Source organism: Ranitomeya variabilis, chromosome 2 (genome assembly GCF_051348905.1).
Source record: "Ranitomeya variabilis isolate aRanVar5 chromosome 2, aRanVar5.hap1, whole genome shotgun sequence".
NCBI classification, from domain to species: domain Eukaryota; kingdom Metazoa; phylum Chordata; class Amphibia; order Anura; family Dendrobatidae; genus Ranitomeya; species Ranitomeya variabilis.
Genome location: NC_135233.1, coordinates 1,007,666,270 through 1,007,681,315, shown reverse-complemented (window position 1 = coordinate 1,007,681,315; position 15,046 = coordinate 1,007,666,270). Strand labels below are relative to the sequence as shown.

General features: G+C 42.0%; 1 protein-coding gene across 4 annotated transcripts in view; it reads right to left on the bottom strand.

The window, feature by feature from the left end:
* Positions 1-15,046, bottom strand: part of CEP63 (centrosomal protein 63) — a 61,554-nt gene that overhangs the window by 24,387 nt on the left and 22,121 nt on the right. For all 4 annotated transcript variants that reach the window (XM_077291279.1, XM_077291280.1, XM_077291282.1 and 1 more), the window contains 5 exons: positions 14,576-14,689; positions 11,551-11,763; positions 6,830-6,975; positions 3,707-3,956; positions 7-204 (listed from right to left, as the gene is read on the bottom strand). In XM_077291279.1, the coding sequence (XP_077147394.1) occupies positions 7-204; positions 3,707-3,956; positions 6,830-6,975; positions 11,551-11,763; positions 14,576-14,689 (921 nt within the window). The remainder of the gene's footprint in view (positions 1-6; positions 205-3,706; positions 3,957-6,829; positions 6,976-11,550; positions 11,764-14,575; positions 14,690-15,046) is intronic.

Sequence of the window (15,046 nt, the reverse complement as noted above, 5' to 3'; positions counted from 1 at the left end):
ACCTACTTTATGTTCCGCTGCTTCTCTGTCCGCTCTTTCTTTCTCAGCCTGAACCTTCCTCTCCCAGTCTTTGGCATTACAGCTACAGGAGGCCATGCCGGTGTCTCTCTGGTGCAGCTCCTCTGTGAGCTGAGAGATCTCCTTCTTCATCCCATCTAGGACACTGCTGTAGGAGAGCTCGGCCTGGGTAAGCTGACTCTTCAGCTGCACAAAGATCGACATGAAAAGTATTACACAGGGTAAAGGAGAGAAAGTCTGCCAAGGAAAATCTCACCTGGCCAAAGTAACAAAGCGCAAGTGCTCAATATAAGGCGGCCATACACGCTAGATCAAAGCTGGCGCCACACCACCTGATTTTGGAGGGACCGGTCAACTATCTAATGTGTATGTGGGGCCTCTCAGATATCAACATATTAAAAAGAGGCTGGCAGGAGCGGACTTCTCTCTCCTTACTAAAATAAACATGAATTCCTTTGATTTTAATTATAAACATAATGGGCTCGATTCATCAAAATTTTCATGTTGCATCAAAATTTGAAGATTTTTCCTGTTTTCAAGCAGATTTCACGAAGCTGTGACAAAAAGGGAAGAGCTGGGGCGGGACAGGGGGCATGATGCCACAGCTCATCTAATTCATGACATTCTCTACACCAGAAATTTCACTCCAGTATCTGATTGGAGTAAGATTTCTGGTGTAGTGAATGGAGGCGCACTTCGTTTGTCAGACCCTCCAGATTCATGCAGAGGCGTGCAGGAGAATCTGACTGCAGCACACCCCCTCATCAAGACCAGAGTGAACATGGGGCTCATAGGCCCCAAATCATCAAAACAATTACGCCAAATCATTTTGAAAAGTCGCAACCTTTTTGCAAAACCCATAGTTGCCCACATCCATAAAAGATTTGTGGTTAGTTCTACAAGATGTTTGGAAAAAACCACCTCCCTGTCAGTTCCTGCAAAAACTGGGTGTAAGTTACCTAGAAGAATTGATGCTTTGATGCTCTTACAAAGTTAAAAAGAGGTCACACCAAATATTGGTCTGATTTCTGATTTCTCTTGTTTACTCATTTTGTATTTTGATAAACACTTTAATTTTTTAAAGCATTCCTACTTTGCTGCATTTTATCCACACGTAACGAAAACTTCTGTACTGTAAACCACGTGTCTAATGGAAGGAAGACAGCATTTCTCAAGTATCACAATTCCTGGGAGTATTACCTTTCCTTTAATGGATGTTTATGTGAGAGGATATAAAGGAGGAAATCTGGCGAACTACACACATAGGGACTGTTAAAACTTCTGATACAGTTATAAAAATATATACATACACATTTAGTAAAATTGATTTAGAAAAATGCATGGTGCCTACTGTGAAACATGGTGGCAGTGTCCTTATGTGGGGCTGAATGAGTGCTAGTGGTGTCGGGGAGCTACATATCATTGGTGGTATCATGAATTCACAGTTGTTCTTCTTTATATAGAAAGAGAAGACGCTGTCAGAACTCTGTGCCCTAGGTGCTTTTCCAAAATAAAAGAAGAAAGATGTCCACCTCCACCGAATCCGTGAAGAAAAAGTTTCTTTATTCACAAACTTTGACATAGAGGGTTCAAACTTTGGCACAAACCAAATGGGTGTGAATCTCAACGCGTTTCTGGAGACTAAGCTCCCTTAATCATGAGCTTGGTGCTGAAGTTTGTGAATAAAGAAACTTTCTTCACAGATTCGGTGGAGCTGGACATCTTTCTTCTTTTGGATTATATACGCTTGGACACAGCGGGTCCGTGCTCCCAAAGCTAAGCTAATGCATTACGGGTGAGCTGGCTTATATATCTTTTCTTCAAAGCTTTTCCAATATGACAATGATCCAAAACACACATCTGTTGCATTTCTGTAGAAGAACAGTGTGAAAGTAATTCAGTGACCAAGTGTCTCCTGATCTGACCCCATCCGAACACCTAAGGGGAATTCTGAAGAGACAAGTTGTCATCACTCTCCATCCAGTATCCGGACAGTAAGCGAGGTCATTCTTCAAGAATGGAAAAAGACAGATGTTGCAATATGTCACCAACTTGCTAATTCCATGCCTAGACGACTTGGTGTTGTCCTTAAAAATCATGGAGGTCATACACAATACTAGATGTAGATGTTTCTAATGTTGGGTCTAACATTTCTGCATCAACTAATTTGGGTAAAACTGAAAATTTTGCAATGAAAGTTATATTATGAACCTTACTTTCATGTTATGTGTTTAAAAAAATGTTCTATGAAACTTGAACTTGTCAAAATTTTGGAAATTGTTTTTGTGTTCAGTGAGATATATAAGTCTAACTTTTCAAAGGGGGTGTACTCATTTATGCTGAGCACTGTGTACACACATATATATATTTCTGTGAGGAGTCTCCAAGGCCTCTCCCTCAGCATCTTCTCTCCCTCTGCATCTTCTCTCATCAATTATTATGCTAATTAAAAACCCCTTTATGACATGCGCCGTGCTAGTACTGCTCATCTCGTGAGCCCACATCAAAGCCAGGACGTGTCAACTGTTTTGAACAGCTGACATGTGCGTGCAATAGCGGCGGGCGGAATCGCGATCCACACGCCGCTATTAACTACTTAAATGCCGCTGTCAAACTCTGACAGCGGCATTTAACAATCGCTTCCGGCCATTGGGCTGGAAATGCGTGCACTGCTGACCCCCGTCACGTGATCGGGGGTCATCGGTACATTGGTAAAACAACCAGAGGTCTCCTGAAGACCTCTATGGTTGTTGATGCCAGATTGCTGTGAGCGCCACCCTGTGGTCGGCAATCATAGCAATGCAGGAATTCAGCTACATAGGAGCGATCTGAGCACGGCTCCTATGTAGCAGAGCCGATCAGGTTGTGGCAGCTTCTATTCTATGGAGGCTATTGAAGCATGGCAAAAGTAAAAAAAAAAATTTTTTTAAAAATATGAAAAAAATAAATATATAAAAGTTTAAATCACCCCCCTTTCGCTCCATTCAAATTAAAACAATAAAAAAAAAAAAAATCAAACCTACACATATTTGGAATCACCACGTTCAGAATCGCCCGATCTACCAATTAAAAAAGGATTAACCTGATTGCTAAACGGCGTAGCGAGAAAAAAATTAAAAACAGCAGAATTAAATTGTTTTGGTCGCCGCGACGTTGCATTAAAATGCAATAATGAAAAATGGAGAAGCTACGGGTCTCGGAGAATTTCGCAATTTTATTAAAGCACATTTTGCCATTTTTTTTTCACCACTTAGATAAAAAATAACCTAGACATGTTTGGTGTCTATGAACTCGTACTGACCTGGAGAATCATAATGGCAGGTCAGTTTTAGCATTTACTGAACCTAGCAAAAAAGCCAAACATAAAACCAGTGTGGGATTGCACTTTTTTTTGCAATTTCACAGCAATTTTTTTCCCGTTTTCTAGTACATAAAATGGTAAAACCAATGGTGTCGTTCAAAAGTACAACTCGTCCCGCAAAAAATAGGCCCTAACATGGCCATATTGACAGAAAAATAAAAAAAGTTATGGCTCTGGGAAAGAGGGGAGCGAAAAACGAAAACACAAAACCGATAAAAGCTCTGGCGGTTAATAGTTGTCAAGAGATCGTCAGCATTTTGCCACAAAGAGAAATATATTGTACGTTCTAAAACACTATTCAAGTGTAAAAAGAGAAAGACCACTGACTTTTTTAATCTCTGTCCAGCACTTCTTGTGCTCCTCTTCTAACAGCTGCCGTGATTCAGCCATGACCTTCATTTCTTGGGAGAACTGCTGACTCTGGGTGGTGACGGACCGGACGTGCTCCTCCAGGCGGGTCACTTCTTCTTCCAATCTCTGCTCGTTCAGACGGCTGATTGACAGCTGCGAGCGCAGCACTTCTATCTCCGAGTGCACATCTGATCGCTTTGTCTGTCTTAGTCTTTCTTCTAGAGATCTGCAGTTCATTCAGAATAAAACACATTAATGAATCGTTTTATTGGTGGGTAATATTAGGCAATTTTTTTTTATATTTTCATCCAATAACTAAAAATGGGTAAAAATACAATTAACACCCCACCCCCCCAATCACCTGCTGCTCCACCACTGATTGGCTGCTCTGCGGAGCATTTAATACAATGTCACCCATAGAACATAATTAGAAATCACCACAATCTGCTAAATGCAATAAGAGGATGACTCAGCTCCCAGCACGACGGATATCGGTAAAACATATTCTTTATTCCAAGCAAATGTTCAATGGTGTATGAGCCATTATCCATGGTAGGAAGAGAGGGAGAACGCGGGTGATGGCACTCTTTCCCCTATGTTCCCCCTCTTTTCCTACCATGGATCATGGCTCATATACCCATGGACATTTGTTGGAGATAGATTTGCTTTTACATTGCTTGGAATAAAGAATACATTTCACTGATATCCGCTGTGCTGGGAGCTGGAACGTAGTCTTGCAGTAGGGCTGATCAGGGGCGCCCGGATTCACCACAGCCGTAGGAGGGTGAGCTGGAGCTCTTTCTTTTTCATTATAGCTAAATGCAATAAACAAGTTTAAGAAGGTGGAGGGGGCTTGTAACATTATTTTGAAAGTTGACCCTCTTTCTCGATGCTCCATGTCAATTCTCTAGGCACAAGTGTAAGGCTGCGATGGAATGAAACTGGACTGTACTCCTCCTCCTTACTAGACCTTGAGTAAGGCTCGACGCCAAAACACGTTGGTTTATAGCATGTTAGGGGTTCTGCTGTTTGGTACAATATGACTTTTTTAAAGACACTCAATAAATGTGAAGATGTAGAATTATTTTTTTTTTCCTCATCGCTGAAGGATTCTTCTTTTCCATTTGCCTCCGCCATAATGTTACGCTTAGGATGTGTTCACACGATGCACTTGCAACATGTTTCTTTTGCCCCAATTTAAAAAAAAAATAAAAAAATTTAAAAAAAAGCACTGTGTGGACACAGCAATGGCGCTTCTTCCCATTGTTTTTTATGTGCTTTTTTTAAACAAAAAATAAGCAGTGTTTTACTTTAACTGTAAAATGATTTCCAGAATCTTATTCACACAGTGCATTTGTTTTTCCTATTACCTCTGGTTTTTAAAAACCGCAGCATGCCAATTGTTTGTGTTTTTACTACAGTTTTACCCAGCGAGATGAAAATGGCTTAGCACCAAAAACTTACATACTTTACCCTGTGTATTTCCACCTACTGTACTTTCCATGCAGAAAACAAAACACACAAAAAGCTGCAAGTGACTGTACTTAGGGTACAGTAGATACTAATGCAAAGCACCGGTCATGGCAAGTTCTACTAGGCCACCAGGGGACATGAGGTTTGGAATCAGATTGCAGCCAAACCCCCAGGAGAAGCCCCTACGATACTCGCATCGGGGTATCTGGCAGTCACATGGGCTGTATATATTTCTTATGGACGGATTTATACGATTTTCATTTATTTTACTCACTTACCGTATATATCGCCATTAATTCTACAGCACTTAACAGACATTATCATCGCTGTCCCCATTGGGGCTCACGATCTAAATTCCCTATCAGTATGTTTTTGGAATGTGGGAAGAAACCAAAGTACCCGGAGGAAACATGGAGAGAACATACAAACTCCCTGCAGATGTTGCCCTTGGTGGGATTTAAACCCAGGACCCCAGCGCTGCAAGGCTGCAGTGCTAACCACTAAGCCACCGTTTTGCTCATTTCATAAGATATATCCCTTTGTTAATAAATAGAGCAGACACTTTGAGCATGTAGAAGCTTCTAGAACATTATTTTACACATTTATGTAACACTCTGGTACATACACAATGCATGTGATGCTTTTCCTTGTGTGCACACTCCCTAATTTGTATGTAATTTTAATATTTCTGAACAATTAGTGAAGTAGGTTTTCATACTATGGATTATGCGCACGGTCAGACACAGCCATTACACAGTACACAGCAGGGGCACATTTATAAGATTATCTCAGCACAAGAACATTTTATTTTATCACATCCAATTGTGGAAATTATTATTATTCCAAGATCTATTGATTAAAATATACTTTTGTTTGTGGGACAACCCCTTTAAATGGAATCTGTCACCAGATTTTTGCTACCCCATCTAAAAGGCAGCATAATATAGGGGCAGAGACCCTGATTCCAGTGATGTGTCACTTACTGGGCTACTTTATATGATTTTGATAAAATCAGAGTCAGGATGGTAGGAAGTGAACAACAAGGGCAAGATCTCAATACATAGGGAAAAGATAATGTACAAAAAAAAATCCAAAACAAAATGGAGAATACATGATATAAAGCAATAAAATAAATCATGGCATGCTCCAAAGAGGCCTAAAGGGGCAAAGCAGCACTAGAAATGACCCCTCTCTAGTAATAAAACTTAGCTTTTATTGTACTACAATAAAATAGTTATTTTGGGGGAGGTAATGAATTAAAATGCCAATCCTGATTTGACATAGATTGTTCGAGATATATATGTGTGTGTGTGTGTGTGTGTGTGTGTGTGTGTGTGTGTGTGTGTGTGTGTGTGTGTGTGTGTATGTATATAATATATATATATATATATATATATATATATATATATATATATATATATATATATATATATATATATATATATATATATATATATATATATATATATATATATATATATATATATATATATATATATTCGCCGTCTACTAGTGGGCCAGCTCTAGTAGACATTTGGAATTTTCTCGCAGACCACATATAATGACACTGTAGGGCAGATTTGGCCGGCGGGCCTGAATTCGACATGTATGCAGTAACGGTATCACCTGATGCTGTTCTCCTTGTCCCGCAGCATATCCGTGACCCTGAGCACCTCTCTGTGAAGCTCTTCTTTCTGAGCTTTAGATCCTTCCAAGAAGTCTGCATGAGCTTGTATGGTGGCCCTCAGCTCGGCCTTTTCCTCCTGGAGAACCTAGTAAGATAAGAAAATCACAATGAGAAAAACATCTCAATGGGATCTGCCAATGGCCGAATGGCTGTGGGACATGTCTGACCATTAGCTCCTGGATACAGAGGGCGTGATGAATGGGAAAAATGATTTCATAATATTTTTCCATCCTTTATTGCAAGAAACATGTGGGCTAGCTATAATACTGCTGGTATCAACTCCAAACTAAGACACCAGGAGAAGCAGCCGTGCATAAAATATATTATAACGTCTTGCCTTTGTTTACTTATATTTCTCAGAAAGAAGTTATTTCACATCTATAACATAAGGAATATCTTGTTGATGGGTCAGATTACTGTTACCCCCAGTGATACCGAGAACGGGACTTTGCAGAGCCTCGTCTTGAATGGAGCAGATATCCACACGCTCGACTTCTCTTCTATTCATTGTCTAGCACTATACAGCGCTCGTCCCAGCGGTTGGACTCCAGCGATCAGCAAGTTAATTTATATGAAGGCATTCCTGTGCCATCTCCATTGTTTTTAGGGGCGCAGAAAGAGAGATCGGAGTACTTTACTGTCAATTTTATTGCAAAAATTCAAGATTAAAATACAAAAAAAAAAATCATCACAATGGTGATGGCATAAAGTTAAAAGGACGACCAAAATTTGTCCCAGTATCGTGAAAAAAACATTGGTTATGAAATATATATATAAGAAAAAAATACAATTTCAAAGCTACAGCAAAACGCGCGTCAGGGGTCTCGTCTGGCCTAGTGCAATATTCTAACAAAATGGGTAAGCACTTTATTAAGAAACATGATGATTTCCATGGGGTCATTCTTGAACTAAGTATATGCCAACAGTTGGGTGAGGAATCTATACTTACCTTCTGACACAGATGACATATCTACTACCCCTCTTCTTTGCCATGATGGTAATACCCCTTTGCTTGTACACCCTATGTATGTACCATAGCCAATCTCTTCTATTGCAGAATATTACTTGCATTTACAATACAGTAAGTGATCTTTGACACATTTATTAATTTTATGTAATTTACTGACATATTCTTGATATTTACTATTTTGATCAGTTATGGTGCATTATTTCTAATGAATGCTTGCCCTTCACTTCTGCAATTACAATCATATTTTATAACCAATTTTTTTGCACGATAATAGGATCAATTTTGGTCCTCCTTTTAGCTCTATGCCATTACCACAGAGATGATTTTTTTGTACTTTAATCCTGATTTTTTTCAATAAAACTGACAGTAAACTACTCCAGTCTTTCTTTTTGGTGCGACACGTCATAGGAGTTTACGATTAATAGTGAGAAAATGTAACTAGAAAAATGAATAAATGGTGAACTAGATGTTTTGGTTAACAATATGCTCCTAACCTAGCAGACGTGTATCAGTCCAGTGAACTTGATACCGTTAAAAAGAAACACTAGATGATGTAAGCTGTTAGCTGCTGCTTAAAGGCGCCGTCTGCTACTTTAAGATTAATGGCCTATCCTTAGGAAACGAACCCATTATCACCTCTGATGATCAGCTATTCCCGATGCCGGCAGCGACCAGATCATATCAGTAGCAGAGCGCAGCTGTCACCGGCATCGTGGCGGGCAGCCGGGTACTGCACCGCCGCCCCTATTCAATTACATTGGGGGTGCACCAGCAGTACTCCGCTACAGGCACTATGGAGCTGGCGGAGCTGTGCTTTTCTGCTCTGGCCGCTGTCGCCCCCAAGGACATCTGATCAGCAAAGGTGTCAGCTTCTGTAGAGCTCTGCAGGAAATAAAAACGCTATGTAAGCAGGTAAATTAAATAAAGCCCTACTTCAGACATGTGTGACATTACAGGATTTGCTATATAAAGGTGATAGATGGGTTACACAACTTCCTCCCTATATGAATACAGCTGCAATCAAATTTATTCAATCCCCTCCCCCACTGCAAATTAGCAAAATATACCATCTTTCTGCAATAAACCATAACTAAAATAACAAGTGGGTTCTCCAAAATGAACATAAAATGCCAATTTTGATAACTCCCTTAGATTCAGAATAGGGCTACATGCACACACCCAAACCCATAGAGATACATGAGGCTGTTCAGTAGGGTCAGGATAACTGCAGCCAGTCCAGGCATTGTGCTCCATACTCGGACCGCGACACATGGATGTGAGAATGTCACCTTATTCAACGGTGGCTCAGTGGTTAGCACTGCAGCCCTGGGGTCCTGGGTTCAAATCCCACCAAGGACAACATCTGCAAGGAGTTTGTATGTTCTCTCCAGTTTCCTCCCAAAGACATACCGATAAGGAATATAGATTGTGAGCCCCAATGGGGGCAGTGATGATATCTGTAAAGCGATGTGGAATTAATGGCGCTATATAAGTGAGTAAAATAAATAAAAAAATAAATAACAGCACACATTTATTTCAAGCTTATCTCGAGAAACTAATCATAAGCTTCACTGTGCTTGCGATAAAACATCAAATACCTGGACTGGCTAGCTGGACTATTCTATTATACTATGACATGGATTGCTTGTTAGAATCAACCAAACAAGGATACATAAATATATGAAAGGCAGTGAACGTGCCTAAAGATACAAGTGGAAGCAGAACTCACACTTTCCAAGTTACAGGAACACTGTCTGCAATAAAGGACGTGGCAGAAAGAGGAAGCCGTCACCGGCTGCTAGCAGATTCTTGAGAAGAGTGGGCTAAAAAGCTGCAGCAAGATTTGGTGACAGCAGGAACTGAGTCAGTTTGCACAGCAAGGAGCATACTAAATCTCTATACCAAACGCCAAGACATAGACACCTACTGATCCAAAAGCACAAGAAAATTCGGCTCCAATATGCTCCAAACCACATAAATAAAACAATAGTTTTGGGATTCTGCCCTGTGAAGCCTTGTAACAAAACTAGAAGGTTTCTGGTTTACCTATCAGTTATGTCTGGCGGAAAACAAATGAAGCACATGCTGATAAGAACACCCTGCCTACAGTGAAGCATGGCGGTGATTTGGTGATACACTTCGGCTGTTTTGCTTACACTAGCACTGAAAAGCTGCAGAGTGGGAAGGGCAAGATGGATTCAATTAAGAAAAACTCAGCTTGGGCGTCATTGGACCTTGCAACAAAACAATGAACCCAGATATACGCCAAAGTCAACAGAGGATTATTTTCAGAAGTCCTGGAAGATTCTGGAGTGGCCGTCACAGTTGCCAGATTTGAACCCCATAACAAAATCTTTGATTAGATTTGAAGAACACTGTGGTAGCAGCCAAAATCAAGACTATTAGTGAACTGGAGGCCGTTCCCCATGAGCATCATGTAAGCAGGAGGGTCTAAAAGCCAAATGTGCTCTATTAATTAGTAAAGACTAGTGATGAGCGAGTGTGCTTGTTACTCGAGTTTTCCGAGCATGCTCGGGTGTTCTCCGAGTATTTTGGGCATGCTCGCAGATTATGTTTGAGTCTCCGCAGCTGCATGATTTGTGGCTGTTAGATAACCTGAACACATGCAGGGATTGCCTGTTTGTTAGGGAATCCCCATATGTATTCAGTCTGTCTAGCAGCTGCAAATCATGCAGCTGCGGTGACTGAAACATAATCTCTGAGGACGCCCAAAGTACTCGGGGAACACCAGAGCATGCTAGGAAAACTCAAGTAACGAGCACACTCGCTCATCACTAGTAAAGATGCTTGTCCTATGGGGGCTGAATAATTCAGAGACTGCAGAAGTCAGTAAAAAAGGCATTTTGTGCTGAATTTGGAGAAATCATTTATTTTTTTGAGCGATTTAAAAATTGTACTTGTTTGGTTGGTTTATTGCAAACAGAAAAAAATTGGTCAATTTTGGGTCTAACCTTACAGACATTTTTGACACATCCTGTACTTAACTTAAAAAAAAAAAAAAAACACTTTTCAATTAAAGAGAATCTGTCACCAGGTTTTTTCTACTCCACTTGAGAGCAGCTTGATGTAGGGGCAGAGACCATGATTCCAGCGATATGTCACTTACTTTACTGGGTGCTGCAATTTTGATTAAAAACTGCTTTTTCTCCTGCAATTCTCTGAATGTTGAGCTCTGCGTATCCCCACCAACTGATTGGCAGCTTTCTGTGTATACTGTGCATTGGCAGAAAGCTGCCAATCAGTGGTGGGGCATGGTTGAACTACATTGGCAGCAGGTTTAATAGTACTCTAGTCATAGTCTCCTGCTAAAACAGTGACTAGTTATCAAAAGTACAGCAAGCAGCCTAGTAAGTGACAGATCACTGGAATCAAGCACTCTGTCCCCACATCACGGTGCTCAGATTAGGTAGCCAAAACTTGGTGACAGATTCCCTTTAAGTCATAATGTGATAAACATCAGGAAAAAAAATAAAGAGGTGAAACATCTATAAATAACCAGCAGAAAATGATAATTTGCTGACTTCCACTTTGTATCATGTGTGCACACAGCGCAGTGCTGACCCCCAAATACCAGCTTGTGTGACAGAGAGCATCTAGCAGATGGCAGTAGTTTGCAGCAGTGATTGATGAAGGACGGCACATTTCATTTTTACAACACACAAGTGTCACCTTTACGGTTTGCCGCACTTGCTCAAGTTCCAGCTCGGCTCGCTCTCGTCCCGTTGTAGCAGAGTCCAGCTGTAATCTTACACTTTCGAGTTCTTCTTCTTTGGCATGAAGACTGTCATTAGCACGTATCAGATGACCGCTGAGGTGCTGGAGCTCGGAACGGCCGGCCACACTTGTCTTCTCTAGCATATGTTTTCGGGTCTGAGACTCCTCCTTAGGAGTTACACAAATGAGAGAAAAGATTACAAATTCTATATATTATCTAAAATTTAGGGGAAAGGAAGACTGAAATAAAAAGAGAGGCATGGCTAGTGGTGGTAAAGCAACACTGGGCACCTCGTAGGTTTTCACAAGCTAGAACATAATATCCTGATCTTGGCTGTATACAAATATGCCGATAATGAAAACAAAAAAGTACCAAAAATGATAAAGGATTAATCAGCAAAAAAATATTTACGGTAACAATTTGGCAATATTACAGCACAAAGCAAAAAAATCTTCATCCCAATAAAAGCAATATAATCCTACATGAAAGTTTAACTCCATCTCCTCCCACCTGTGCTGATTTGCAGTTCCTCAGTGTCCCGCCTCCCTGCTGAGATCTCACACTGCTCATTACAAGCTGCAGTGGTCAGGCTGGGTGTGGGGAGACTGAATACATCTGGATTCATGAGCCATTTCATTCTAGAGCTGGACTCACAGAATAGAATCCTAATCTTAATATCAAGATTATACAGTCATTCTGACATGGATTTCCAGAGTAATTACACCTGCATCATCAGATCTAATATCTATTTAATTACATATAGATTTTCAATGAAAATCAGGTGACAAATCAGTTTTAATACATGCCCAATGTGACCTGACAATATGGTTATTCATTCAGCAATTCCATATTTGTTATGGAACCGGAGCTCAAATCCTTTTTTAATCTGAACTTGCAGGAATAAAAGTCAAGAAAAAAAAAAAAAAAGAACTTGCTGTATATACTCATGTATAAGCTGAGTTTTTCAGCACTTTTTTTGTGCCGAAAATGCCCCTCTGCTTACACACTAGTCATTGTCCCAGAAAGAAGGTGGGGGAGGGGGAGCGGGCGAGCAGAGGGTCACAGAGGCAGGAGCCGGCGGCTGCGGCTAAAGCCTGTGCCCGCTGAAGAGAAATGAATATTCACTGTGCTGGCAGTGAATATTCATTTCTCTTATAGCGCGCACAGTTACAGACTCCGGCTTCCAGCACACATCCTACTTAGGCTACTTTCACACTAGCGTTAACTGCAATACGTCGCAAATGCGTCGTTTTGCCGAAAATACGCATCCAGCAAAAGTTCTTGCTGGATACGTTTTTTCGTCATAGACTAACATTAGCGACGCATTAGCGACGCATTAGCGACGCATTGCCAAACATCGCGTCCGTTTTGCGACGCTTGGGCGTGTGTTAGCGGACCGTCGGGAGAAAAAAACCTTACATGTAACGTTTTTTGCTCCCGACGGTCCGCTTTTTCCGACCGCGCATGCGCGGCCGGAACTCCGCCCCCACCTCCCCGCACTTCCCCGCACCTCACAATGGGGCAGCGGATGCGTTGGAAAAATACATCCGCTGCCCCCGTTGTGCGGCGGAGACCACGCTAGCGTCGGGAACGTCGGCCCGACGCACAGCGACGGGTCTTTCCCGACGCTAGTGTGAAAGTAGCCTTACCTTCCCTGCGCACCCTCGCCGCATCTCGTTCCGGCGCCAGCAGCTCTTAAGGCCGAGTGATCACATGTCCCCTGCTCATTAAGGTAATGAATATTCACCTCTCTCCACTCCCATAGGCGTGGAGTGAATATTCATTACCTTAATGAGCAGGGCCATTTGATCGCTCAGCTGGAAGAGCTGCTGGCACAGAACGAGATGCAGAGAGAGCGCGCAGGGAAGGTAAGTAGGATGTGGTTTTTTTATATGAACCATGCATACAAGGACAGGGATGAAGAGCCATGCATACAAGGACAGGGATGGGGAGCCATGCATACAAGGACAGAGATGGGGAGCCATACATACAAGGACAGAGATGGGGAGCCATGCATACAAGGACAGGGATAAGGAGCCATGCATACAGGGACATGGATGGGGAGCCATGCATACACGGATAAGGAGCCATACATACAGGGACAGGGATGGGGAGCCATGCATACAAGGACAGGGATGGGGAGCCAAGCATACAGAAACAGGAATGGGGAGCCACGCATACAAGGACAGGGATGGGGAGCCATGTATACAAGGACAGGGATGGGGAGCCATGCATACAAGGACAGGGATGGGGAGCCATGCATACAGAGACAGAGAGCCATGTATACAAGGGTAGGGATGGGGACCCATGCATACAAGGATAGGAATGGGAAGCCATGAATACAAGGATAGGAATGGGGAGCCATGAATACCAGGATGGGGAGCCATGAATACAAGGATGGGGAGCCATGTATACAAGGATAGGGATGGGGAACTATGCATACAAGGATAGGGATGAGGAACTATGCATACAAGGATAGGAATGGGGAACCATACATACAAGGATAGGAATGGGGAGCCATGAATACAAGGACAGGGATGGGGAGGCATACATACAAGTACAGGTAAGGGAAGCCATGCATACAGGGACAGGGATGGGGAGCCATGCATACCATGATAGGGATGAGGGGACAATGTATACCCGGCTTATACTGGAGACTATACGTTTTCCCAGTTTTTCGAGGCAAAATTAGGTGCCTCGGCTTATACTCGGGTCGACTTATACACGAGTACGTCACAAGAGCTTCGATAAAACAATTCAGTCTTATTCACAATATATTTAAAAGTCCAGATTGTTTCATGGGATCTGTGTGTGATGCTGTTTTTTTGCCATTACTGGAATGCCAAAGAGACAGGACTTGGGGTCTATCTGTAATTCTTGAGAATACCCAGCACCACTGCGGTGAGCAGATATTTGTTTGCGTGGATGAAGCTAAGGGTAGAATTATACACCAAGATCCTTCACGCCTCTCCCATGTACCTGATATTTTTCAGTTTGTTCCGCCAAGGTCCTACGCTGAGCTTCCAATGCCGCTACCTGCTGCTGATACAGAAGACGCTGCTTTTCCCAATCCAGAGACCTTTGTCGAAATTCCTATAAGAGTCAGAAAATAGGATAATTTACAGGGTATTCTAGCAGAACATGTCTGAAGAGAACATTTAAATGGGTTTTCCGCTACTATAACATTGATGATCTGTCCTAAATGAACATCAGATTGGTGGGTGGGGGTCAGACACCTGGTACTCCCACTAACTGCTGTTATCCGCTTTGTCAGCAGCTGGATGTAAGCAGTGTGCAGCGTAAAACACCACAGCGCCACACACTGTTCAGTGGCCGATCCGGGATATCGCAGACCAGATTCTATTCATTTAAAGCAGGCAAACCAGTGTCCAGAGCTGTTCCACGACAGTCACAGTAAACATCTAGCAGCAGCCATGCTGGCAACAGCTG